The following is a 25698-nucleotide window of genomic DNA, read 5'->3' on the forward strand; positions in this document are numbered from 1 at the left end:
TATTTCATCATGTCTACCATACCTTTAAATGGGAATTTTCTTTCTATCTCTTGTTGTTGGGCTTTGTTGGAAATACAAGAAAATGCAGATGATTTATGTCAGTTTATTTTGTAACCTGCAACTTTGCTGCAGTTGTTTATTATTTCGAGTAGTTTTTTTACTTGATCCTCTAGGGTTCTCTAAGTATATCATCTGCAAAGAATGATAACTTAGTTTCTTCTTTGCCTAGTCTAATACCTTCCATTTCTTTTTTCTTCTCTTATTGCTAAAGTTAACATTTCTAGTATCATATTGAATAACAGTGGTGATAATGAACATCCTTGTTTCACCCTTGATCACACTGGAAATGCGTCTGGCTTGTCCCCATTGCATATAATGCTTGCTGATGGTTTTAGGTAGATACTAGTCATTATTTTAAGGAAGACTCCATTTATTCCTATGATCTCCAGTGTTTTCAATAGGAATATGTGTTCTATTTTGTCAAAAGCTTTCTGTGCATCTATTGGTATAATCATATGATTCCTGTTAGTTTTGTTGTTGATATGATCAATAATATTGAGAGTTTCCTAATATTGAACCAGCCCTGCATGCCTGGTATAAATCCTACCTGATCATGATGTATTATTCTCATGTTAAGTTACTGTAATCTTTTTGCTAATATCTTGTTTAAAACTTTAGCATCTATATTTATTAGAGAAATTGGTCTATAATTTTTTTCTGTTTTGGCTCTTCCTGGGTTAGGTACCAGAACCATATTTGTATCATAAAAAGAATTTGGTAGGACTCCTTCTTCACCAACTTTCCCAAATAGTCTATATAGTATGGTAATTAACTGTTTTTTAAATGTTTGATAGAATTCACTTATAAATCCATCTGGCCTTGGAGATTTTTTCCCTAGGGAGTTCATTGATGGCTTGTTCAATTTCTTTTTTCTGAGATGGGGTTATTTAAGTATTTAACTTCCTCTTCTGTTAATGTGGGCATTTTTTTTATTTTTTAAATTAGTCATCCATTTCACTTAGATTGTCAAATTTATGGGCATACAGTTGGACAGAGTAATTTCTAAGTATTGTTGTAACTTCCTTCTCATTGGAGGTGAGTTCACCCTTTTCATTTTTGATATTGCTAATTTGGTTTCCTTCTTTCTTTTTTTTAAATCAAATTGACCAAATATTTATCCATTTTATTAGTTTTTTCATAAAGCCAACTCTTAGTTTTATTTATTAGTCCAATAGTTTTCTTAATTTCAATTTTATTAATCTCTCCTTTGGTTTTCACTATTTCTGATTTGATATTTACTTGGGGATTTTCAATTTGTTCTTTTTCTAACTTTTTCAACTGCATGCCCAATTCATTGATATCTTCTTTCTCTATTTTATTCCCATAGGCATTCATTGATATAAAACTTCCCCTAAGAACTGCTTTCACAGCATCCCATAAGTTTTGGTAGGTTGTCTCATTATTTTCATTTTCTTGAATGAAGTTATTGGTTGTTTCTATGATTTGTTGTTTAACTCACTCATTCTGTAGGATTAGATTATTTAGTTTCCAATGACTTTTTGGTCTTTCTTTCCATGGCCCTCTATTTTTTAAAATTTGTATTGCATTATGGTCTGAATAGGATGCATTGTCTATCTCTGCCTTTCTGTGCTGGATTGTGAGACTTTTATGCCCTAATAAATGGTTGATTTTTGTGTATGTGCCACTTACTGCTGACAAAAAGGCATATCCCTTTCTATCCCCATTCAATTTTCTCCAGAGATCTATCATATCTACCTTATGCAGAGTTCTACTCATCTCCTGAGGGGGAGGTTGAAATCCCCCACTACTATAGTTTTGTCTTCTAATTCTTCCTGTAACTCCCTTAACTTCTCCTCTAAGAATTTGGATGCTATGCCACTTGGTGCATATATGTTTAGTATGATATTGCTTCATTATCTATGGTGCCTTTTAGCAGGATATAGTTTCCTTCGTTATCTCTTTTGATTAGATCTATTAGAGATTTTGCTTTGTCTGAGATTAAGATTGCTACACCTGCTTTTTTTTACATCAGCTGACACATAATATATTCTGCTCCAACCTTTTACCTTTACCCTGTGTGTATCCCCTCTCTTTAAATGTGTTTCTTGTAAACAACATATTGTAGAATTATGGTTTTTAATTCATTCTGCTATCTGCCTCCATTTTATAGGAGAGGTCATGTCATTCACATGCACAGTTACCATTACTATCTGTGTCTTTCTCTCCATCCTATTTCCCCCAGTTTGTGCTTGAATTTCTCTCTTCTCCCTTTCCCTCCACAATAGAGTTTAGTTTTTTGACCACTGCCTCCCTCAATCTTCCCTCCCTTCTATCAGCCTCCCTTCCTTTTATTCCCCTTTACCCTTACTACTTCTTCCCCTCTCCCTTTTAAATTCCCCTCTCTTTTCTTTCCCCTTTCCCCTCCTACTACTTACTGGGCAAGTTAGATTTCTGTACATAACTGAATATGTTGTTCCCTCCTTGAATCAAATCAGATGAGAGTAAATCTCAAGCAAGCCTCATCTCCCTCTCCTCTTTCCCTCTACTGTAATATGTTTCTGTGCCTCGTTCTGTGATGTAATTTGCATTTTTCTGCTTCCTCCTTTTCTCTTCTCCCATTCCAATCCCTTTGCTCCTTTTAATCAAGTTTTTTATAATCGCATCAGTTAATTTTTACTCACTCACTTTGTTTATGAATATCCCTTTTAAATGTCATAATAAATATACATTTCTCAAGAGTAACTTCATCCTCCCATATAGGGATATAAATAATTTGCCCATATTGAATATGTTTTGTTTTTCCCATTTACCTTTTTATGCCTCTCTTGAGTCTTCTGTTTGAAGATCAAATTTTCTATTGAACTCTGGACTTTTCATCAGGAAGGTCTGGAAATCCCTTATTTCATTGAATGCTTATCTTTTTGCCTGAAATATTTTGCTCAATTTTGCTGTGCAATTGATCCTTGCTTGTAGTCCCAGTTCCTTTGCTTTATGGAATATCATATTCTAATTCCTCCAGTCTTTTAATGTAGAAGCTCCAAGTTCTTGTGTGATCCTGAATGTAGACCTTTGACATTTGATGTGTTTCTTTCTGGCTGCTTGAAGTATTTTCTTCATAATTTGATAGTTATGGAATTTGGCAACAATATTCCTTGGCATTTTCAATTTGGGATCTCTTTCAGGTGATTGTTGGATTCTTTTGATGACTATTTTGCCCTCTACATCTAGGACCTCAGGGCAGTTTTCCTTAATGATTTCTTGGAAGATATTGTCCAGGCTCTTTTTTTCATCATGGCTTTCTGGGAGAACAATAATTCTTAGATTTTTCTCGCCTGGATCTATTTTCCAGGTCAGTTGTTTTTTCCAATGAGACATTTATATTTTCTTCTATTTTTTCATTCTTTCAATTTTGTTTGATTGATTCTTGATGTCTCAGAGTCATTAGCTTCTACTTGCCCAATTCTAATTTTTAATATATTATTATCTTCAGTTAACTTTTGCACCTCCTTTTCCATTTGTCCAATTGTTCCTTTTTAAGGAGTTATTTTTCTCCAGTTAAGTTTTGTACTTCCTTTTCCATATGTCTAATTGTTCCAGTTAGGTTTTATATTCCCTTATCTATTTGCCCAATTTCCTTTTCAATTCTTCTGTGAATTATTTTTCCATGCCTTCAAAATCATTGGCCAATTTTTCTTCTACCTCTCTAGTTTGACTTTTAAATTTTTCTTGAGCTCTTCCAAGAATGCTCTTTGTACTTGAGACCAGTTTATATTCCCTTCTAAGGTTTTAGATATGAGTACAGTCTCAATGCTGACTTCTGTATTCGTATTTTGGTCTTTGTACCAATAGTAAGATTCTATGGTCTTTGCTTTTCTGGTTTGCTTCTTGCTCATGATAATTGTCTTTTTCCTGGCTTTTAAAGTGAATCTCTGCTTCTAGGGCACATGGGGCTCTGTCCCACATTTCTTGTGCTGAGAACTTGAGGCTTTGTGTGTGGTGGCCTCCGGTTCTTTCAGCTAGAAGCTAGAATGCTGCAGCTTACCTGGTGCTGAGCTAGCTGTTGTGCCAAGGCAGAGGTCAAGTGAAGTCTTTTTTAGTTTCCCCAAGGCTACCCTGAAGCTCACTATGTGAGATTTGGGAGAGGGGTGTGCCAGGCCTAGAGGCCTGAGGGCTACCCCAGTCTTACCTTACCTCTATCGCAGGTCTTCGGTTGGCCAAACTGGATAAACGTATGAGAGAAGAGACTTTCCGGAGTCGAACAAGGGTTAAGCTTTTATTCAGGGTCCTGGTTACAAGTGCAGGGGGAATTCTTCCTTAGGAGGGAGCGAGGAATCTCCCAAGGAGGCAAAGATCTTGCAGTAAGAGATTGGAAGCAGAAGTGTAAGTGGGGAGAGAGGGGGAGGGGAGAGCGAAGAGAGGAAAAACAGAGCCTTCTGTCCTGTAACGACCCCTCCCGAGCTAAGAGCGCCTTCAGGCTTTCCTGATCCTAATTAAGCTCTCTGGCTGCATAGTTTGCACCTGAATACCATGCCTGTTAGATAACAATAGGTGTGCTCAGACCTGGGACAGTCTCGAGGGCGGAGATGCTCCTCCCATCACGTTTCTCACGGGAAGAGGCGGAAATCCACGAGATTGCTCGGTCTCACTCCTCGATTCCCTGCTGTTTTCTGGGGGGCCTCATGAGAACTCTAAGATTTAAAAGTTCCCACCTTTACCCACCCGAGACTGTCCACATGGAATTGAGCTTCCATCCCCAGCAGGAGTGGTCAGTCACAAGAGTGACTCCCCTAAGCTAGTGCACAGGCAGGCCCAGAGGCTGGTGAATCCCCTTCTCTTCTGGTATCTGCCCAATTCCTCTGCCTGTGCTAAGGCATGCCTGGGATCCTGGTGTTGGTGCTTACAGGCTCCACCCCCCTGGGGATAAGGATCTCTTCCTGGTTTGCTGAAGTGGAGCTGTCTGGGACTGCTCTGTTCTTGCACTGGTCTTTGGCAGCCACAGCAAGAGAACCTGTCTGTGATGATCCCCCTATCTTCCCAAGCTGAGAGACTGTTTATCTCTTTAGCTGATCCTACTACTCCAGGATTTTTCCTGGGGCATTATTCTCTGGGTTTTTCAAGGACAGCAAGGGGAGGGTGAAAGCACTTATCATTTACTCTGCCATCTTGGCTCCTGGAAGTTCAAGTAGGTGACTTTGAAACAAGAGTGGCTGCTACTATTACCGAGAGTCCTGTTTTTCTCTCTCCCAGTTCCACTGGGCTCCCTTCCTGTGCTGACATATTGGAGAATCCACACTGTTGCTTCTGCTTCAGTACACCGTGGCAGTTCCTGCTCCCCTCTACTCTGCTATGGCAGAATTTGCACTAGTGCAGCCTGTGTGCTCTGAGCTCCTCCAGCCCTGCATAACAATCTTTCCTGCTGACCTTCTGGGCTGTGCTAGGCTAAAAGTATTCCACACTGTCTCCTACTGGATTATGCCACTCCAAAATTTGTTCAGATTTTCTGTTAAGAAGTATCTGAAGGAATTTGTAGTAGAATTAAATTGAGTCCATGCTCTTATTCCACCATCTTGGCTTCATCCCTAAACTCAAAGTTTTAAAAACAAATGTTAAAAATCATTTTTAAATGCAGCTGGGAAATAAGACATACAAGCAGTGGGGTATGGAAATCTATCTTGCCCTACAAGAAAATAAAGGGGGTGGAGATAAAAGAAAGGAAGGGTGTGACAGAAGGGAAGTCAGATTTGGGGAAGGGGTAATTGGAATGCATGCTCTCTTTGGATGGGTGGAGGGGAGAGATGGGGAGAAAATTTAGAACTCAAAATTGTGTAGACATGAATGTTGAAAATTAAAATAACAATTTTAAAAAGAAAAAGAAAAGGAAAGAAAAGACTCTCCATGATCCTCTCATTAGTTAGCCTGGAGTTATCAAAGAACATTTCAGTGCCATACTATTATCTTCTCTCTGCCTTCCCCAACTGAAACAATCCCCACACTAAGATCCTAAATTATACATCTTAAAACAGAGATAACAGATAACCCATCCTGGAATCCTCTCCAAAAAGAGAGCATCTTTAACAAATATTAGAGATGAAGTCTTCCTCTAGAAAATGGAAAAGCTAAGAATCCATCATGGAGCTGTCCTACCATGAGGAGTTCCCACATCCTCATCCCAATCTAAATGTAAATTTGGAAACCCATAGTAACCAACTCCCATCTCTAGATAACTGTAAAAACTATTTTAAATAAATCACCTTTGGACATGTAAGTCTTTCATATGGGTTTCCTTTTCCCTACCCCCATGATGATGCAGGATTACCATATTTTATGCTTAGAGAGGCATTTGCCACCAAATGGAAAAAAATAAAATGGGCAGAACAAAACAGATCAAGTGTCCTCTTTTTCTTTCCAAATTCCTCAAACTCAAGCAGCCCTCATGCCAGTTGCTTCAGTATAAAGAAGTTTTTGAACTCATTGCTTTGCAGTTGGGGTAAGGATTGAAACTTGCCTGGAATTCGGGGATTTGGAGAGAGAAACGAAATTGAGATAAGAGCGGGGAAAGTGAAGGAAGAGAAGGAGGCAGTGAGAGAGAGCATTTTCTGCCTGTCCAAAGAGGGACTGGAATTAGCACAGTCTTTGAGCTAGGAGAAGTGAACTTCTCATAGAAAATGGAAACTTTGAACTTGTCTGCAGAGGAGAAAGGCAACCTGTGTAGAGACTTAAGCAAGATTTTCTTTCATGTATCAGCTCAGGCTGAACCTTTGGGGATGTCCAATTGTCCTTTTAGAACTGAAGAAAGCTGTGGGAAAGGTTTTAATCCCTTCTTCCCATTTCTCTGCTTTTATGTCACTTTTCTCAGTATTCCTTTAACCAGTTCTTTATCTTGATTCTTCTTAGTATAAAATCCATAACTGATCATGAATCATGATCATATACTGAATATCTATATTTTTCTATGTGATAATAGGGGAAATGGACATCAATGACTAACTGGACTACACACTACAGAGAACGAGAACTAGAATTTGGTTCCAACCTGGGGGCTATAGAGCTATATGCATGAGAGAATTTTGTAGTGATTCTTTTTATTAGTAAAATATATTTTTAAGCTCTCTGAATTGATTTGTTGAAGTCCTAAGCTAATAAGCAAGACAGTGTGTTAGCTAGGTGAGGTGGCTCAGATTATAGGTGCATTAAACAAATCTCCAACCTCTGATGCAATGATTCAGAGTTTGGGGGAAACCACAAGGGAGGGCACCTAGATACACCTAGTGAGCAGAGAAAAATGTGCTCTGGGATGAATCATCTCCTCAAATTCTTAAGAAAGGAGGGAATCAGTCAGCAAACATAATATATTATTAAGCATCTGCTACATGTGAGGCACTGTACTAAACCAGGAGATAACAAAGAAATGAAAAATAAGATTAAGAAGAGAGTGTCATGCCAGCTTTGCTCCATAGTGCCACCTTCTGGTTACACTAACATGTACTTTAGATTGGAGAATTGTAATAGCAAGGACACTGGCATACACAGGAGGGCCTGCTGTATAGGTTCTTAGATCTGCTTTTCTAAAAGGAAAGCAACTTTTGAGGGGTCAACAATCACTTTAATCAAACATATATACCAACAGAGAAAATACAAGCAGAGAAATAAGTACCAACAGGCAGGACTTCCAACTGTCTGACCATAAGCAAAACATACATCACAGATTAACAGACAGATCCAACTGTCTGACCATTACGTACATACATAGTTACCAGAGAGAGAAGCATCAGCATCTGTTTTCAAAGCCACAGAACTCCTTATGGCTACCCAGTGTCTCAATTGGCCAAAGAAACACTTTCAATGAGTAAGCCCCAAAACAAAACCACACCTCAGGGAGTATGAGAATATATGTGTATATATATATATATATATACATATGTATGTATGTATGTATGTATGTATATGTATGTGTTTATATATGTATGTACATATATATGTTTATATGTATGTATATGTATATGTATGTATATGTATATATATATGTATATATACACTTTTCAGAACCAGGGAGCATCACAGCCCTTGAGAACCAGTGCCTCATTAGAAATTAACAAAAGGTATGGGTCTTCCTACAAAACAAATCTCCCCTAATCAAGCTTCCCTTAATGGGCAGGCGGACTAATGGATAGGGAAGGTCTTTAACTCTCATTAGCATAATTGACATTACACGAATGCAGCTATAAAAGGATTCACATGTAGGGCATGACAGGTACCATGGAATAAATTTTGATGAAGTTAGTCAATTAGGAATGGGAATCTTTCAAGAATGAGTTTCTAAAGATACAAAGAGAAATAACCCTCACGAAGAGAAGACACCAGTTTGGATGCCCAGGGATTCCAGGCCAGCCTGGATTTTAAAAAGACATATCTACGTATATACATATATATTTATATACACATAAGATGGAAAGAAGGGATGGTAAAAGAGAAAAACATCACAATCCTACAAAAATAGTATTGTAAGAAATATAGTATGAAATGAATTGAAACTAATGAGGATGGCGAGCAGCAACAACAAGAGAGTTTGAGGGGGTTATTTTAGGTACTATGTTGGGGAAAATAGGAGGATTATATTAGGACCATTGCTTGGGGGTGGATGGGATTGTGACGGAGAAGGTGAAGCTGAACATCAGCTTTTAACTTCATTTTCTCCCTGGCAAGTAGAATGATCTTTGAAGTGGAAAGAACAGAACAAAAATTATAAATGTAGAGGTGAAACTCAAGAAAAAGTTCAAGCAAGCTAGCAAGAGAGAACTTACTTACCCTGATTAGTTCAAATTACCAGAGCAACTTGAACAACATCCAGGGTTGTGCAGATAAATATTCAGCATGGAAGGGGGGAGGAAAAGGAAAGGGAGAGGAAAATATACTGAGGACTGACATACTTTCTGCATTGTGAATCTTTTCTTCATCACTTTTAAATCTAGGCAATCAGAAAAACAAAGTCTTGATTTGTGGCATTTGCTGATTTACAATTTAACAGTTGGCTCTCTGGTTCCAGCACACCCCTGAGTCTACATCCCAAGGTTCTAGAAGAATTCTATAATTATTGACCCATTGTTGGTGATGTTTGAGAAATTGTGAAAAACAGAAAAGGTGCCACAGGACCAGATAATTGTCACAAAAAGACAAATGATGTCCTCAAAATATAGGACAATGATTTCTGAGCTAGATTCTTAACAAAATTCTAACATCTATGCATGTATGCATGTATGCACATGTGTGCATACATATTTGGCAAGGCAATCAGGCTTAAGTCACATTCCCAAGGTGACACAGTCAGTAATTGTCAAGTGTCTGAGGCCAGGTTTGAACTCAGGTCTTCTTGACTCTAGGGCTGATGCTCTATCCAATGAGCCATCTAGCTGCCCCTAATGCATAGTACTAAAGGGATGATTAGTGAAGATCTTGGAAAGAAAATGTGTGTGTGTGTATTTAGATATATATATATATATATGCATATATATCTAAACACATGTTTCTATATCTATCTATATACATACAAACACACACACATATTCCATTAAGAATTGGTTGTTCCAGATTAACTTATTTTTTATATGGAATTACTAAAATGGCTACTCAGAGAAATTTGAAATACTTAACAGTCCCTCACACCATTTATCTAAACAAGATGGAGAGACAGAGACTAAACTATTGTCTATAGTATGTAATTAGATGTAGAGTCATGGCTAGTCAGAATTTCATCTGAAAAAGGTCTGGAGATTTTAATGAACTGCAAGCTCAGTTTGAGTCAGTAGTATGATTTGGCACCCTGGAAGGTTAATCCACTGTGCATCTGTTGTCCTGCCTGGTTTCAACTCCAGGGAACAAGATGGACATCCTAAAATAAGCACATCACTTCTAAACTTGCCAGCGTGCTGCTAACTCAAGCTTTTATGGACACCACCTCCCTCAGCCTCTTTTCCCTCTGATTGGAGGGCTGGAGAGTGGAGTAATAAACTTTTCCTAATGCCTTTATAGAAGGCAGAAACTGGACTCTCAGCTCACTCCACTCTGCATCTGCTGCCCTGCCTGGTATAAATGGAACAAGATGCCACTGTCTTGGTTACCCCCAGTGTCTTGTTCCTCTCCCCCACAAACCCATCTCCTTTTGTGTGTTGTCTCCCCCTTTAGATTAAAGGCTCATTGAAGGCAAAGACTTCTTTTTATTAATTGTATTCCTGAGCTTAGCACAGTACCTGGCACATACTAAATGTTTAATAAATGTTTATTGGCTTGGATATAGTATTAGATTCCAATAAAAAGAGGTTTAGCTTTCATAAATAGGAGATAATAGTCCCATTGTGCTCTGCCGTAGTCAGACCAAATCTGAAGATTCTATTCCAGACACTACTTTTTCAGGACAAACTGAAGAACATCCAGAAAAGGGGAACCACTATAAACAACAGGAAGGTGTTTTTAGCCCAGAAAAGAGAAGATTTAGGGAAAAGATGATAGCTGTCTTCAAGGATACGTGAAAGACATTTGTCTTGGCAGCACAGAGCAGAAGCAAGAGCAAAGAGTGGAAACGGTAAAGGCAAATTTAAGCTTGATGTAAAGAAAACTTCCTAACAGAGCTCTTCAAAAGTGGAATTGACTAACTCAGGCAGTCATCAGCTCCCCTTCACTAGAGTTCTTTGAATAAAGGTTGGAACACTTGTTCCAACAATTTTACTTCCTAGTCATCTTTTTCTTTTTTTTTAATATCTCTCACAGGACTTGTCTTTACAAAGAATGAAAGGGTGAAAGGGTGAAAATGTCATTCTTAAATGTGAAATACTCCTACTCTTGTCTTTCAGATCAGTACTTCAGCAGAATTTTTAACAAATCGTGGTGTGATTCATGAATTTATGGGTGAACGGCACATTGCTATGAAGGACTATCAGACTGCTCTTACGATAAACCCTGAGTATTCTCTGGCTTACTTTAATGCAGGAAATATCTATTTACACCACAGGCAATTTTCCCAGGTAAGATGATCATTACTTGACCACCTCTACCCCTCAAAAATAACTATTTTCTTATCAAAGATGGATTCATTCTTTAACCATTCTATTTTCACAATCTGGTTACCACTTACTTTTTTCAACTTTATTTGCCATGTCACCCTTCCAAAGCCAGAGAATTGTTATAAGACAAAGATGAGAACCTATTTGATGAGGATGGGTTCTCTGTTTTGTCCACAGAGTGACTTCTGTATTTCTGTTAATAATAACATTTCATTCTTAATTGTTCCGTTAGCCCAAGTGGGTACCCTGTGGTAAGCCAGCTGGTGTTTCCTCTCTGGGCTGTATTATCTACATTATCTTAAATATTTAAATGTAAGGGTGGGGTTGATTGATTTACTCAATCCACCCCATTTGAAATAAGTGATAAGATGTTCAGTCTCACTAATAAACCTTAGACTATGTGTACAAAGTCTTTGCAAGTCAATTAACAAAATGAAATGATGCCAGACCAGAACTCTGAGGGATTTCATCCTGCTTTCTGAGTCCAATATAAAAGCATCAAGTTAGCTGAATTAAGAGTTCAAGCAAGTGACAAGCCAAGATAGAGCATTCCAGCAAACACATAAGGAAGAATTTCCTGGGGTGGGGGGCAAAGAAGGAAAGGAAAGGTTTGGTCTTTAGTCTTGACTTAGGTCTTCCTCATCCCACCCTCTTCTGGTCAGAGGAAGACTTTACAAGCTTTGAAACATAGAGAGGATGTTGGACTTACTCTCTTCCTATCAGTGTCCTCATGGCATTTCCCAATCATCCAACTGCAAAGTCTGCGTGGGAACCAAGGAGAGACTGGATATGGATCCTTTGCTCCACAAGGAAACCAAGCAAAAAAAACCAAACAAACCTACAGCATGCCTAACGGGAATTTATTGAGCATTACCACAAATGGGCAAAACAATTTGTAACAACCAGACGCTGTGAATTATCTATTTGTCACCAGTTTAGCTCAAGCTGGACTCTGTATCTACTTACTTGTGGAAGAACAGATTACAGACTTTTGGAAGGATGTTTTGTACCAATTGTTCTTACTGTACCACTTTAATGAATGCTCCTTTTCTAAAAAAAACTACTTGGAGTTGCCTGATAGCTAAAATAAAATAACATTTAGGCACATCAATGTGGATTCAAGCCAGTGGCATTAAAGAATACTTAGGGATATCCCCTACATATTCTCCTGAAGAGACATTCTCCTGAACTACTCCAGGATACACCTTGAAGAGGTGTAACCTTGCTCTAGGACTTGAAATTCCTCTGTGGGAATTGGGATGAAGCTCCTAAGAATTTAGGCGAGCTTCATAAAAAGAGAGAAGGAAATACTGTTGACATAATCTTGCAATTACAGAAAGATTATTTGCAAAGAGCAAGGGCAAGGAGGAGGTAGATAGGAATGGCAAAGGAGCAATAGTTAGGCTTCCTAGGTATTATCCTTTCATAGATGTGCACTGTTCATTATGTGCATTATATATCTCTATCTTCAAGGCATTTTATTAATAATGAATTCCATCCTAAAGCTAGGCATATTCCACCTAGGGAATAAGCAAAAGCTCCAGAGCTGATTGTGTAGTCTTAGGCCATCCCATCCTTCCTAGAAAGTCATTCCTGGAAGGTTCTCTGGATGTCATACAAACAGAACAAAAAAGCATAGAGTCCACTCCAAATTTATTTAAGTACTGCCATTTATTTTTAATCCAACCATGAACAAAGAAACATCTTTTCAATTGTTTAAATCTCAATTTTGTTCTGAATCTTGGCAATCTGGATATTTTGTATCTGGAGTTACTCCAGATATATTTTGATGTTGTAGTGTGCTGGTATCATCTGAGAATTTTATCAATTTCATTGTTTACTTCTGGACCATTTTCTTTTTTTAAAAAATTAATATTTTCTTTTCCCTCAATTACATGTAAAAATAATTTTTAACATTTCTTTACTTTGAGTTCCAAATTTTTTCTCCTTTCTCTCCCCCCTCATTGAGAATGGAAGCAATTTTATGCAGGCTATGCATGTACAAAATAAACAAGAAAGAAGTTAAGAAGAATAGAATTTTATAAATGTTTATGATAGACGTTTGGAGAATATTGATGAAAATAAAAAGAAACATACCTTTCCTTGCTGTACATAGCACCTTCTCAAAAAGTGACCAGGTATTAAAGTATAAAAACCTCATAAATGCAGAAAAACAGAAATAGTAAATGCATCTTTTTCTGACCATAATATATATAAAAATTAGATGGAATAAATGACCTTTGAAATACACAAAAAAATATTAATTGGAAACTAAATAAACTAATCCTACAGAATAGGTAAGTCAAAGAATAAGTCATAGAAATAGTCAATAATTTCATCAAAGATGATGACAACAATGAGACAACATACCAAAATTCCTGGGGTGAAGGCACAGAAGTATTTAGGAAGAAATGTGTATCTTTAAATACACAAATCAATAAAAGAGAGAAAGAACATATGCATGAATTGGGCATGGAACTAAAAAATACTAGAAAGCCAAAAATTAAACTTTATAATAATTAACAACAATTAAACCTCATAATATAAATACTGAAAATCAAAAGAAAATATTTAAAAATTGAAAGTTAAAAATCTGTTGAACAAATAGAACTAGGAGCTGTGGTTTTTTTTTTGAAGAAACAAAACAATAAAATAGACAAGCCATTGGCTAATCTGGTTTTTTAAAGAAGAAAACCAAATTACCAACATCAAAAAATGAAAAGGTGAATTCACAAGTGATGAAGAAGAAATAAAAGCAATTATTAAAAGTGATTTTTAACTATATACCAATAAAACTGACAATATACGTGAAAGGGATGAATATTTATAAAAATGTAAATTGCTCAAATTAAACATTATACCTATCATTATACCAACATTACAACCCTATCTATGGAAAATAAATTGAACAAATAAATGAACTCCCAAAGGGGGAAAGAAAAGGACCAGACAGAGTTACAAATCAACTCTATCAAACATTTAAAGAACAATTAATAAATACTAACAAAGAAATTACAGCAATATATCACAAAGATCATACACTATAACCAGAATGAATTTATACCAAGAATGCAGAGCTGATTCAAGATAAGGAAAACTATAAGCATAATTAAAATATCCAAAAAATCATATGATTATTTCAATAGAGGCAAGAAAAAGTTTTTAGCAAAATACATCCATTCCAATTTTTAAAAAAATAGGAAAACACGGAAATAAACAAAGTTTTCCATTAAATGATAATGATATTTATCTAAAACCAGTGCATTATCTGTAATGCATTCAAGCTATAAACCTTATAGGAGTAAAGTAAGGATGTGCATCATCACCATTAATATTCAACGTCATACTAGAAATGCTATCTATAGCAACAATACACACACACAAAAAAAAGAAATTGAAGATTCCCCAATTGATAAATGGTCAAAGAATATGAATAGGCAGTTTTCAAAGAAAGATATTAAAACTATCTATAATCATATGAAAATTGCCCTAAATTGCTATTGATTAGAGAAATGCAAATTAAAACAACTCTGAGGTACCACCTCACACCTATCAAATTGGTTAATATGACAGAAGAGGAAAATGATAAATGTTAGAGAAGGTGTGGGAAAATAGGAGCACTAATTCATTGTTGGTGAACTTGTGAACTGATCCAACCATTCTGGAGAGCAATTTGGAACTATGTGCAAAGGGCAATTAAACTGTGCACACCCTTTGATCCAGCAATACCATTACTAAGTCTATATCCCAAAGAGATCATAAAAAATGGAAAAGTACCCATGTGTACAAAAATATTTATAGCAGCTCTTTTTGGTCATTTAGGGAATGGCTGAACAAGTTGTGGTATATGAATATAATGGGATACTATTGCTCCATAAGAAATGATAAGCAGGTAGATTTCAGAAAAACCTGGAAAGATTTGCATGAGCTGATGCTAACTGAAGTGAGCAGAGCCAGGAGAACATTATACACAGTAACAGCAACATTGTGCGATGACCAGCTTTGATAGACTTAGCACTTCTCAGCAATACAGTGATCTAAGACAATTCCAAGATTCATGATGGAAAATACTGTTCACACCCAGAGAGAGACCTACGGAATATGAATGAAGATGAAAGCAGATTAAAGCATACTATTCTCTCTTTTTCGTTAATTCATGTTTTGTTTTTTCTTTCTCCTAGTTATCCCTTTTTGTTCTGATTCTTCATTCACAAGATGACTAATGCAGGGGGAAAAAACAAAGAAACAGAAATTGAAGGAATAAGCATAGATGATGAAATTGTGTCTGTTTGTTAAAAGGATTTTCTTTTTCTTTTTTCTTATGGAGGGAGGAGATGAGAGAGAGAAAAAAATAGACTTTTGTTCATTGAAGAAAAAATCCAATTTTTTTAAGTGCTGGATTCTTCTAGATAAGTAGCACAGTGGAGAAAATTCTTTGCCTAAAAGCTGGATGACTTGAATTCAAATCCAGTCTCAGACATGTACTTATTAGCTGTATGACCCTGGACAAGATATTTCATTCTGCTCCAGTATCCTCAACTATAAAATGGGGATCAGAATATCACCTATCTACAACAGCTGACGTGAAGATCAAATGAGATAATATTTGCAAAGCACTTAATAAATGCTTGTTCCCTTTTCTTTCCTTTTTTATGAATCTGCAATTCAAGTAAAGTCAATACAATTCAATAACAGGTTTCACACAATTACCAAGTTGTGAAGGCAGCCACTCAACACCTGAAATGGACAAAATCTTAATAGTTAAGTGTTGCTGTTTGCTGCTCCCTTTTCATCCTGTATTTTCATCGTTAGGCTTGAGGGAACTCAACTAACCAGGGATCTCCTAATCATATCCCTACTATATTTACATGAAAAACTTTCCAAGATGCTTTGCAACTCTAAAGTTCTGTGATTCTGAATGTTCCAGAAATGTGAGCTTCCTCAGCATTTTTATTCTTTTTTTAACCTATTTGTCATTGCAAAATATAGCTGAGTTATACCTAGCTATGTGGTTTAGAACCTAAGTTGCAATATTTTTCTCTCACTTGAAAATTGTCTTCGTTTGCAAAAGGTATGTTTTCCTTACTTTCTGGAGGTTCTCTTTAAGAGAGAAAATGCTTCACAGCTTTTTTTATCTGTTTATTTTGTAGGCTAATGAATTCTACTCCAAGGCATTGCAATTTGACCCACTAAATGATTCTGCACTCTTGAATCGGGCTATCACAAATCTAATATTACAGAAATTTGAAGAAGCAGAAGAAGATTTTATAAAGGCCGTTCATCTCTGTCCTTTTTGGGCCGCAGTATATTATAACAAGGCACACTTATACTACATTTTACGACAATATGAGACAGCTGATGAGGACCTTAGTACAGGTATATATATTCACACTTTTTATTTCCTGGTGAAATTGAGAGAAAGAGAAATTGGAGAAAGAAAACACAAAACATGAATTAACAAAAAAGAGAGAATAGTATGCTTTAATCTGCTTTCATCTTCATTCAGATTCCATAATTCCTAATTGGAAATTAGGTGAAAAACAAGAAAATCACATAATTACCCAAAGAAACAAAAATAAAACTTAGAAGTATAAATAGTATTAGTTCAAAAATTATATCAACAGATCTCTTTCATATTAACTTCTTAATTCAAAGAGTCAACATGATGAAACATTTAGTTAATAATTATTATAGTTTTATATAGAAAGAGTTATATTATGGTTAATAATTAAGCTTCCATAAATTCTTGCTTTGATGTCTCATCATGGCGTTGTGATAATTCTGAGCTCTCAAAGTATTCTAACAGAACCTAAGCTCTCATTGGTTCTACCATGTAAGAAAAGTTTTGCCTACAGCCCCAAGTATGCTTCCCAAAGACTACTATCATGAAATGTGCAGACACTCATCTCTAATGGCTGTCAACTTGGTTATGGAATTCTATGGTAATGACAACCCACTGAAAATACAGAAGTGCCCTCAAACTTTTGTATTCCTATTTTGTTTTTGCATTGGTTATATCAAAGTGGCAGAAAGTGGGGCAAATAGGGCAAAAAATCACCTTCTTTAAACTATTAGTGAGAACTACATATTAGATCTTTGTCCAGTAACCAAAGACCAACAGCTTATAAATTTTGGCAATCCCACTACAAGTGAAACCAGAAAACAAAACAAAATCATAGCTAAATAGAAGGAGGTATCAGAGCTTCTCCTTAGAAATAAGCAAATAAAGGAACTGGTATAACTATTACAAAATTCAAGAAATAGTATTTCATTAAACAATTCACCATCTTGTATTGTTCATGATAAACAATTTGCAAGAAGACTGCATGGAAATGGCAGTTATACACCAATATCATGGCATCTTATGCATCGTTATTTATATTGCAGTGGATGAGAAGGTATAGAAATGATATGAAGAATTTGTCTTTTTTTCCTAAAAATCTATTGATGGCATTACTCCTTGTCTACATAGTACCTTCTGTTTACATTAGGATTGACTCTTATTTCCACATGCAGCTTTCCTAGGATGTAGAAGGAAAGACATTTTAAGCCAGAATAATTAATGTATCCCCGTTAGCTTTGGGAAAACTTAAATAAATCAACAAACTCAGAGAGCAACTCTATTTAGGTTGATGCCTTTTATTTGTTGAGAAGTATAGTTACCAGTGGATTTAGAAATAGGGAAATTTGGGGAGGGGATAGGATGAGGAGAGCTAGGATACCTAAAAGAAATGTTCTGGTTTTCCCCAGTGGTAGCTTTTTGTATTAACTTAACATGCATGGGAAGGGACCTTCACAGTCATTTTCATTATTTATTTTGAATGATTGTGAATTTCCAAAATAGATATACAAATATTCAAATTTAAGGAGAAAAAAATTCAAAAGAAAATACAAATGGTTTTTAGATTAGTCATGTCACCATACATTCCATTAGCAAATTGCATAGGATGCTACACTGGGCCCATTTTAGACCTAGTATAGGCCATTCCTTTAAAAAATAAAAATACCTTTTTGAAAGTAAAATAATGTGTAAGTAAATATAGAGAGTGCTTAGGTTCTATATAAACTTAATTTGTTTTTTAAAGTATTTCCTTTATTCACATGATAATATTTACATAATATTATTTAATATAGTAATGTAAACAATTTCATTAATAATTAATATTAAAATGTTAATAATAAATAATAATATAATTTACAAAATAATTCAGACTTGAATTTAGAGATAAGCATGCTTTATCCTTTAAGCTGTTTTTTAAACCTCTCCATGTTTTTCATCCCTCCAAGTACATCTCTTTAAAATTTACTCATTTGCTCAAGAATCAGGTATCTTCATCCTAAATCAAATGTTAGGTTTTAAAAGTTTGTAAACTCTCATTTTGCCAGTTAAGGTATATTAGGAAGAATGCATATATAGTGACATAGTAAAATAATTTTGACACCATAGATGATTTATTGGAATGTGATTTCAATATTAGTGATATTTAAGTTTTTAAGAAATGTATAACCCAAAAAATGATACAATTTTAAAATGAATGGAATATAATAAATCTTGAAATGTATTATTGTCTTTTGCAGCCTTGTCATTACAACCTAATGATCATCTGGCATATAAACTAAGAGCAGATGTTCGTGGAAAAATGGGTTTGATTGAAGAAGCTCTGAAGGACTATAACCGATCTTTGGACCTTCAAGAATTTTCTAAAGTTTAGATTAGATTAGATATCAAAGCAAAGTACTGCAGAGAAACAATAGCCTTTCTTCTCTAAATTGAAATCTGTTTTTTGAAAAGAATGGATTAGTATCACTGTTGAATGATTATTCAACTTTCGTATAATTACCAAAACAATTAGCAGTTTAATATTTATTCCATCAGGTGATTTTCAGATTACTAGATTATCAGCTATCTATGTTTGGCCAGTCCAAGTAATTGAATATTTCAATTGAAATAATTGAAGTTCTTGGTGATATTGAATTGCTGGTGTCCCTTAAAGAATACTAAAATTATTGAAGTAGTCTCTTTAAAAAGAATTTCTTTTTGAAATAGTAATAATACCTACCATGTGGATACAAGAAAAAAGTGACATATCTTAAAGGGCCAAATATTAATCTTTTCAGTAGACTTCAATTTTTTTAAGAAAAATGAACATTCTGACTACAAAAAGAAGTATGAGTTTGGGGAAATTGTTTTTTTTCTTACTGCCCACAATAATGTGCATTATATGCATCCTTTCAATGGCATATGTATTCTCCAATTGTATTACTGCTGTAAACAATTTTTTTCCTTGAACATACTAGTTTATGAAGGCATTCTCCTGATCCACATACACTTCTTAAGGGTGCACATACCCTATTTCTTTCAGATATCCTAGGACCATGAGAGATATAGTCAGTATCAACACTCTGTCTCCCTGGCTTAAGTATACATATTGCATCAGAACAAGTACTTAGCCACAGTGATCCATTTCTTTCACTTAGAAAATCTTTTCTGTAATGAGTCCCTGAGAGCTTCCCCAAAATCTTCTAGGAACTTCCTTCATTTCGCCTTATTGATGATAACAAATTGCTAGTATTGCAGTGAATTTTACTTCAACCCTCATGGAGTCAGTGAAGAATGAGATGGATGCGAAAATTCCTTTTCTACCTCCCACTTTCATTTCTACTGACTTATATCCTCCCCAACTCAAGTGCCTGATCTCACTTCAACTCATCAATATTCTTAAAGTAATTGATGCTCACCCACTTCCCATACTAATTAGTTGATCATACCAGGTGGCAACATGAGAAAATAGATTTTAATTTTTCTCCTTTGGGGAGATACTTCTTGTTTTAAGTTTCTTGTCTTAGTATTTCCTATCAGATCAGTAACAGGTTATCAATTTCTTGCTAGAAGGAGTCACTCAACTCCATTCCTTAACTGCTGATTTCCAGGAGTGTGATTTTATAGTTGATTAAGTTGGCAAGGCATTACATAAAGATAAGCAATTGTTATTTGCAAGTAGTATAACTTTTACTTTAACTGCTGAAAGATAAGGATTATGACTCAAGCTATGTTGTAAAAGAAGAGTGTTCAAGCTGTAAGAAAATACCCAATCATGGCTTTTTTAGGAAATAGATATCTGATGACTGTCTCAGTTGTAGCCAACAGATCCTATCCCTTTCCTGTGACCTTCAACATCCACTTTAATAACTCCCTAAATGATTTCAGATTTGTCATTTATTTGCTAAGGTGCTAGCTAAATTTGTCTGGGTTATTTGGATTCTTGGCAGAGGTGAAATGCATCCACGAGACCCTGATTCTGAATCTGTCTTGTAATGTCAAACATCCATTTTCTGGTGGGTTATTTTTATACATATATATTAAAATTCAGTAGGCAGCTAAGATACTCATAATACTCAGAAATGTGTTGGATTAAACCTGAACTAGCTTCCGTGGCTAAGATTTACACCAAGTGAATCTTCAAACCTTGAATTTTGGTTCCATCCTGCACATCATTTTTGCCTTTACTTGAGCCTTGGAACTCAAATAAATTCAAATCAACTATATTAATGTCATTTTAGGATTACAGATTTAATGGAAAAGTGAGGAAAAGCAAAAGTTTTGCTCAGTTGATGAACTGGCAAAGAAAGATCACTTTTTTTCTGATAGTTTTTAAAACATGTAAATTTAAACCACTTCTCAGAAAAGAGCAAATAAAAAGCATTAAACTATTTTCAACATTCATATTCTCTTCTAGTCTTTCTTAATGCATATAATGCAATTTTACATTTTTTAAATGTCTGTACAAATAATCTTATGTTCTGCTGTTTTCTATTAACCTTATTTATTAAGGAAAAAAATTCCATGTTTCTTATAGTCCAAATCATGTCCTATGTTGATATCTCATTGTTGCATGTAGATGACCTTGAAAGCTATGCTGGCTGAGCACAGACTCTGGCAAGGACTTCAGGTATAAGTTCAACAATAGACTCTATGTCTGGCTGCCCTAGGACCAACCTCACTAAGAATGGATAGGCTCAGTGCCAACAAGTTGGCCATGAGAAAATGGAATTTTGTTGGCCACAGAAATTCACAATGAGCCATCTACTATGGCAACAGGAGTTATAATTTGTCTTTTTTGAAGGGAGTACCACAAGGATGAAATATGATTTTTAAAGGTATTGACTTTTCAAAGCCCACATATCTTTCATTTTAATAGCTATATCATAATGTTAAGGTATCATTATAATAACTATATAACATCATAGTTTTCTTGACCTTCCCCTGTTGTGGGGCATTTGGATCGTTTCCAATTTGTAACTGTTATAAATGGTACTATGAAAATATCTATAAGAATTACATTGGTTTTTGTTTCAATTATTTGGAGAATATATCCTCAAAGTGGAATTTGTAGTTCTTTCACATATTGCCAGACAATTCTATAGAAAGACTGATCTAATTAACAATACAAGTACTAAAGTGTGTGTTTCCCTACATTCCCACCAACCTGAGGTTTTATCATTTATTTTGCTAAGTGCCAATCATTATATACCTGGCACTGTGCTAAGTATTTGGGATCCAAATAGAAAAGACAGTCCCTGCTCTCAAGGAGCTCATATTCTAATGGGAAAGATAAATGTAAAGGGTATTTCATCTGCAAGTAAGATGGAAAGGACCCATGGTCCTTAGGGTATAACAGCAATACTGTTTCCTCTGATAAAATCATGTCTGCTTCTCATGTTGGCATTGCCACACATGAAGTTGAGGTCAGTGCTCTCCTTGATGATGGCTACAATGGTGAAAATGGAAGTAGGGCCTGTAGTGTGAGAGGTATTGATCTTTCCAGGACACTTGGGCCCAGGGTCCTGGGCTGATTCAGTTGAGGTCTGAGGAGAGGTGATGGTTAGCATGATGGCAGTAGTTTTAAATTGCCTGATTCATGATGCCTTCTATCTTTCCCTAAAGGTCCAACAACTTAATTGATAATCATATATACATACTAAAGGTTGGAATTTGGAACAAAGGATTGAAGGGATAGAAGTGAAAAATGGTGCCTTGAAGCATGTACACCTAGAAGTTTTTGGCTTCTTTGGCCTCCATCCCGCTCACCCCAATTCCACTCATTTGCATAGGCAACACAAAAGAATCTTATGGTTAAGAAAACTGGGTAGCCTCAGACTCAAATAGCCCTTGATGTTTTATTGAAAGCATAGCCCATAAAATGATTTTGAATGGGCACAGTTTAACAATTGGATATTTAGTGGGCATTACAAGGACTTTCTAATCCTAAATTAGACAGAAACTTTGATGAGATAGTAGAGGTTTTAACATAAATTTATTAGCTGTGGTCATTACTTAGTTGACTAAGTACTTGCCCTCTGGAGACAAAGTTCTTCTTTTCAAGAGGAAAAGTCTAGCATAACCAAAACTCTGAAAACTGACAGACTGCCCCATTTTACTTTTTTTTTTAATCTGTGTGTACACATTATGTTGTGTTCTGTTGTTTCCCATCAAAATTATTTTTTGGACTGACAGACAAAAATAGCTAAAGATTTTTCCTTAGTCTGATAACTGGGTATATGAGTTCCCTGTCTGAAAAAGACTGAAGCTTAGTTGATCCAATTAGCTTTAAGATAAAACAGGAATGACAGAGTTTAACACCCCTCCCCTCCAGCTGAGGGTGGCAGAAGCAAAAGAAAAGGAAGGAAGGAAGGAAGGAAGGAAGGAAGGAAGGAAGGAAGGAAGGAAGGAAGGAAGGAAGGAAGGAAGGAAGGAAGGAAGGAAGAAAGGAAGGAAGGAAGGAAGAGAGGGAGAGAGGGAGGGAGGGAGGGAGGCATTTCATTCCTATTGGTATTATACCTCAAAATGACTAAAAGTAATCACACAACCAGAAGTACATAAGCAAACAGTATCTACTCAAGACCAATAGGAAGCCAAACCTGACAGACATGTCATTAATGCCATGCCCTCAGAGACCTGGCAGAAAGAGCACATTGTGCTAAACCAATGAAAAACACCATGATAAAATCCCCAGAAAACATCATTAGACCTATAATATCATAAGTGTTTCCCTTCCATACACATTCCCTCTATGTTTGCCCATCATTACTTTTTCCCTAAGTGGATTTATTTCTTCCAGTGGATGGTCTGTGTGGTCATGAGAGAATATGTTCCACAGTGTTGGAGAAAAGTTTCTACTTCTACTTTTTCTTCTCATGAAAATTGCATTCAGTTTTTTGTTATTCAGTCATTTTTCCAGTCATATCCAACTCTTTGTGACCCCATTTGGGGTTTTCTTAGCAAAGATACTGGAAGTGGTTTGCCATTTCCTTCTCCAACTCATTTTGCAGATGAGGAAACTTAAGCAAGCAGCGTTAAATGACTTTCCCAAGATCACAGTGTCTGAGGCCAGATTTGAATTCAGAAAGACCCATTTCCCTGGCTCAGGCCTGACTCCATCTACTTAGCCACTCCAACCCATCATTTAGCTGAATAGTAAAAATGAAAAATACAGACTTACAAGTCTCAATAAATGCCTTCATAAGTTGCTTTGGCCTGAAAAAAAAATTCATCAACTAAGTGTCAATCTTCTGGTAATCCTCCTTGAATTTATCCAGATTTGTCTCCATGTGATAATCTGTTACCAGGCAAGTACTTCAAGTTTTTCTAGCTTGTTGGAGTCTATCAGATTTGGGGCTCCACTACCATAGCTTTTGAGAATCAAAGTTTGAATCCATCTCATAATAAAATATCATAAGGGGATATTAGTAAGGTTCATGGTATTCATTTTGAATTAATTTAATTTTAATTACTAGTGAAACAAGGCAATTTTCCAAGACATAAGTTGCTGTCTTTATTTTCCTTTCTATGTATTTGTTATTCAGTAGTGTCTGAGTCTTCGTGACTGCATTTGAGGTTTTCTCTGCAAAGACTGGAGTGTTTTGCCATTTCCTTCTCCATATCATTTTACTGAGGCAAACACAGTTAAGTGACTTGCCCAGGGAAAGAAACCTCCTGACTCCAAGGCCTGCACTTTATCTACCACATCAACTCATTGCCCTTTCTATGTATACTGTTTTCCATCTCCTTTGATCATTTATCTGATTAGATTTGAGGTTCTTTTTAATATTCATGGTACTTACTAAAAATAGAAGAGCTGGGAAATAGCTAACAGTATCTTTAAACTTTATTTGCCCTCTTGGAAAGGTAGAGAGAAATTATTAGTGAAGAAAGACATAAGTCCCTTTGATAACATGCAATGAACAGTACTCTATGGCCACATGTATATAATTGTTGGAATGTCTATAAGATGCCTATGAAGCAGTTAAGTGGCAGAGCAAGTAGTGCTAGGCTCAGTCAGGAAGACCTAAGTTCAAATCCAACCTCAGAAACTTCCAAACTGTATGACTGTAGGCAAATCACTTAGCCTCTGCTTGCCTATGGACTGGTGATCCATTGGAGAAGGAAATGACAAACCACTCTAGTATCTTTGCCAAGAAAACCTCATGGACAGAGGTCCATGGGGTCATGAAGAATTACACACAATTGAACATGATAAAAGATGCCAGCTATGTTTTACTTATGGCTCTCCTAGAGTATTCAAAAATAAGTACTAGGAGCTTAGAAGGAAACCTCTAAGGGGATAAAAAACTATTCAGTGGGATACAAAAGGATTTAACGTAGAGAGTTACCTGCACATCCAGAACCATCTTTTTAGACAGCCCCCTGTTTTCTTCTTTCTTGGAACTGTTTGTGTTTCCTTTGATTTCCTTAAAATCTACTCTTCTAAAATTTGTGGTACTCATCAGATTATGCCCATTTTCCCTCTTCCGTTCCTAGGTGGCACAGGGAATAGAGCACTGGTCCTGGAATTAGGAAGACCTGAGTTCAAAGTCATCCTCAGACTATCTGTGTGACCCTGGGCAAGTCACTTACCTTCTCAAAGCCTTAACTGCCTCAACTATAAAGTGGGGATAAAAATGGTAACATCTATTTCTCAAAACTGTTATAAGAATCAATTGAGATAATATTTGTCTCATCATGTCTGGCACAGAGTAGTCACTTAACGAATACTTGTTTCCTTCTTTACCTGTCAAAACACCTAAGATGCAGTGGGTCATTTCTTCCCAAGGTTCCCATCACTTCTACTTCAGTAACTTTTGTTGTTGTTGAGTCATGTCCGACTCTTTGTGACTCCACAGTTTGCCATTTCCTTCTCCAGTTCATTTTACAATTGAGTAAACTGAGGCAAGCAGGGTTAAGTGACTTGCCTGGATTCACACAGCTGGTAAGTGTCTGAGGCCAGATTTGAACTCATAAAGATGAGTCTTCCTGGTTTCAGGCCCAGTACTCTAGCCACTGTGCATCGTAGTTGCCCAACTTCAACAACAAACTCCTTTTTTTGGTCAATATATCTAAGATAGTATCTCTCTTTATTGTTTACTTTTTATTGTTCTTATTTAAATAAATATTTTTATTATAAAAATAACACCTATTAAGAAATCATAAACATTTCCATGTATAAAGGACAGAAAAGGTGAAGTGTATTGAAAATATACAATATGTGGAGAAAGAGAGAGAGAGTCCCCTGGGGCCCTCCCTCCTTGCCACTTGTTCTCCTGCAGTGCTCCACAGGGGCTCAGC

The 25698-nt window shown here is 36.1% G+C and overlaps 1 protein-coding gene across 6 annotated transcripts in view; it reads left to right on the plus strand.

Annotated features, from left to right (window-relative positions):
• TTC6 (tetratricopeptide repeat domain 6) overlaps positions 1 to 20797 on the plus strand; it is a 299343-nt gene extending 278546 nt beyond the window's left edge. For all 6 annotated transcript variants that reach the window (XM_072629756.1, XM_072629755.1, XM_072629759.1 and 3 more), the window contains 3 exons: positions 10866 to 11036; positions 16226 to 16451; positions 18654 to 20797. In XM_072629756.1, coding sequence (XP_072485857.1) covers positions 10866 to 11036; positions 16226 to 16451; positions 18654 to 18787 — 531 coding nt within the window. In that variant the 3' untranslated portion in view covers positions 18788 to 20797. The remainder of the gene's footprint in view (positions 1 to 10865; positions 11037 to 16225; positions 16452 to 18653) is intronic.
• Positions 20798 to 25698: the final 4901 nt, after the last annotated feature.

The sequence above is a fragment of the Notamacropus eugenii genome, chromosome 1 (assembly GCF_028372415.1).
Source record: "Notamacropus eugenii isolate mMacEug1 chromosome 1, mMacEug1.pri_v2, whole genome shotgun sequence".
Lineage (NCBI taxonomy): Eukaryota > Metazoa > Chordata > Mammalia > Diprotodontia > Macropodidae > Notamacropus > Notamacropus eugenii.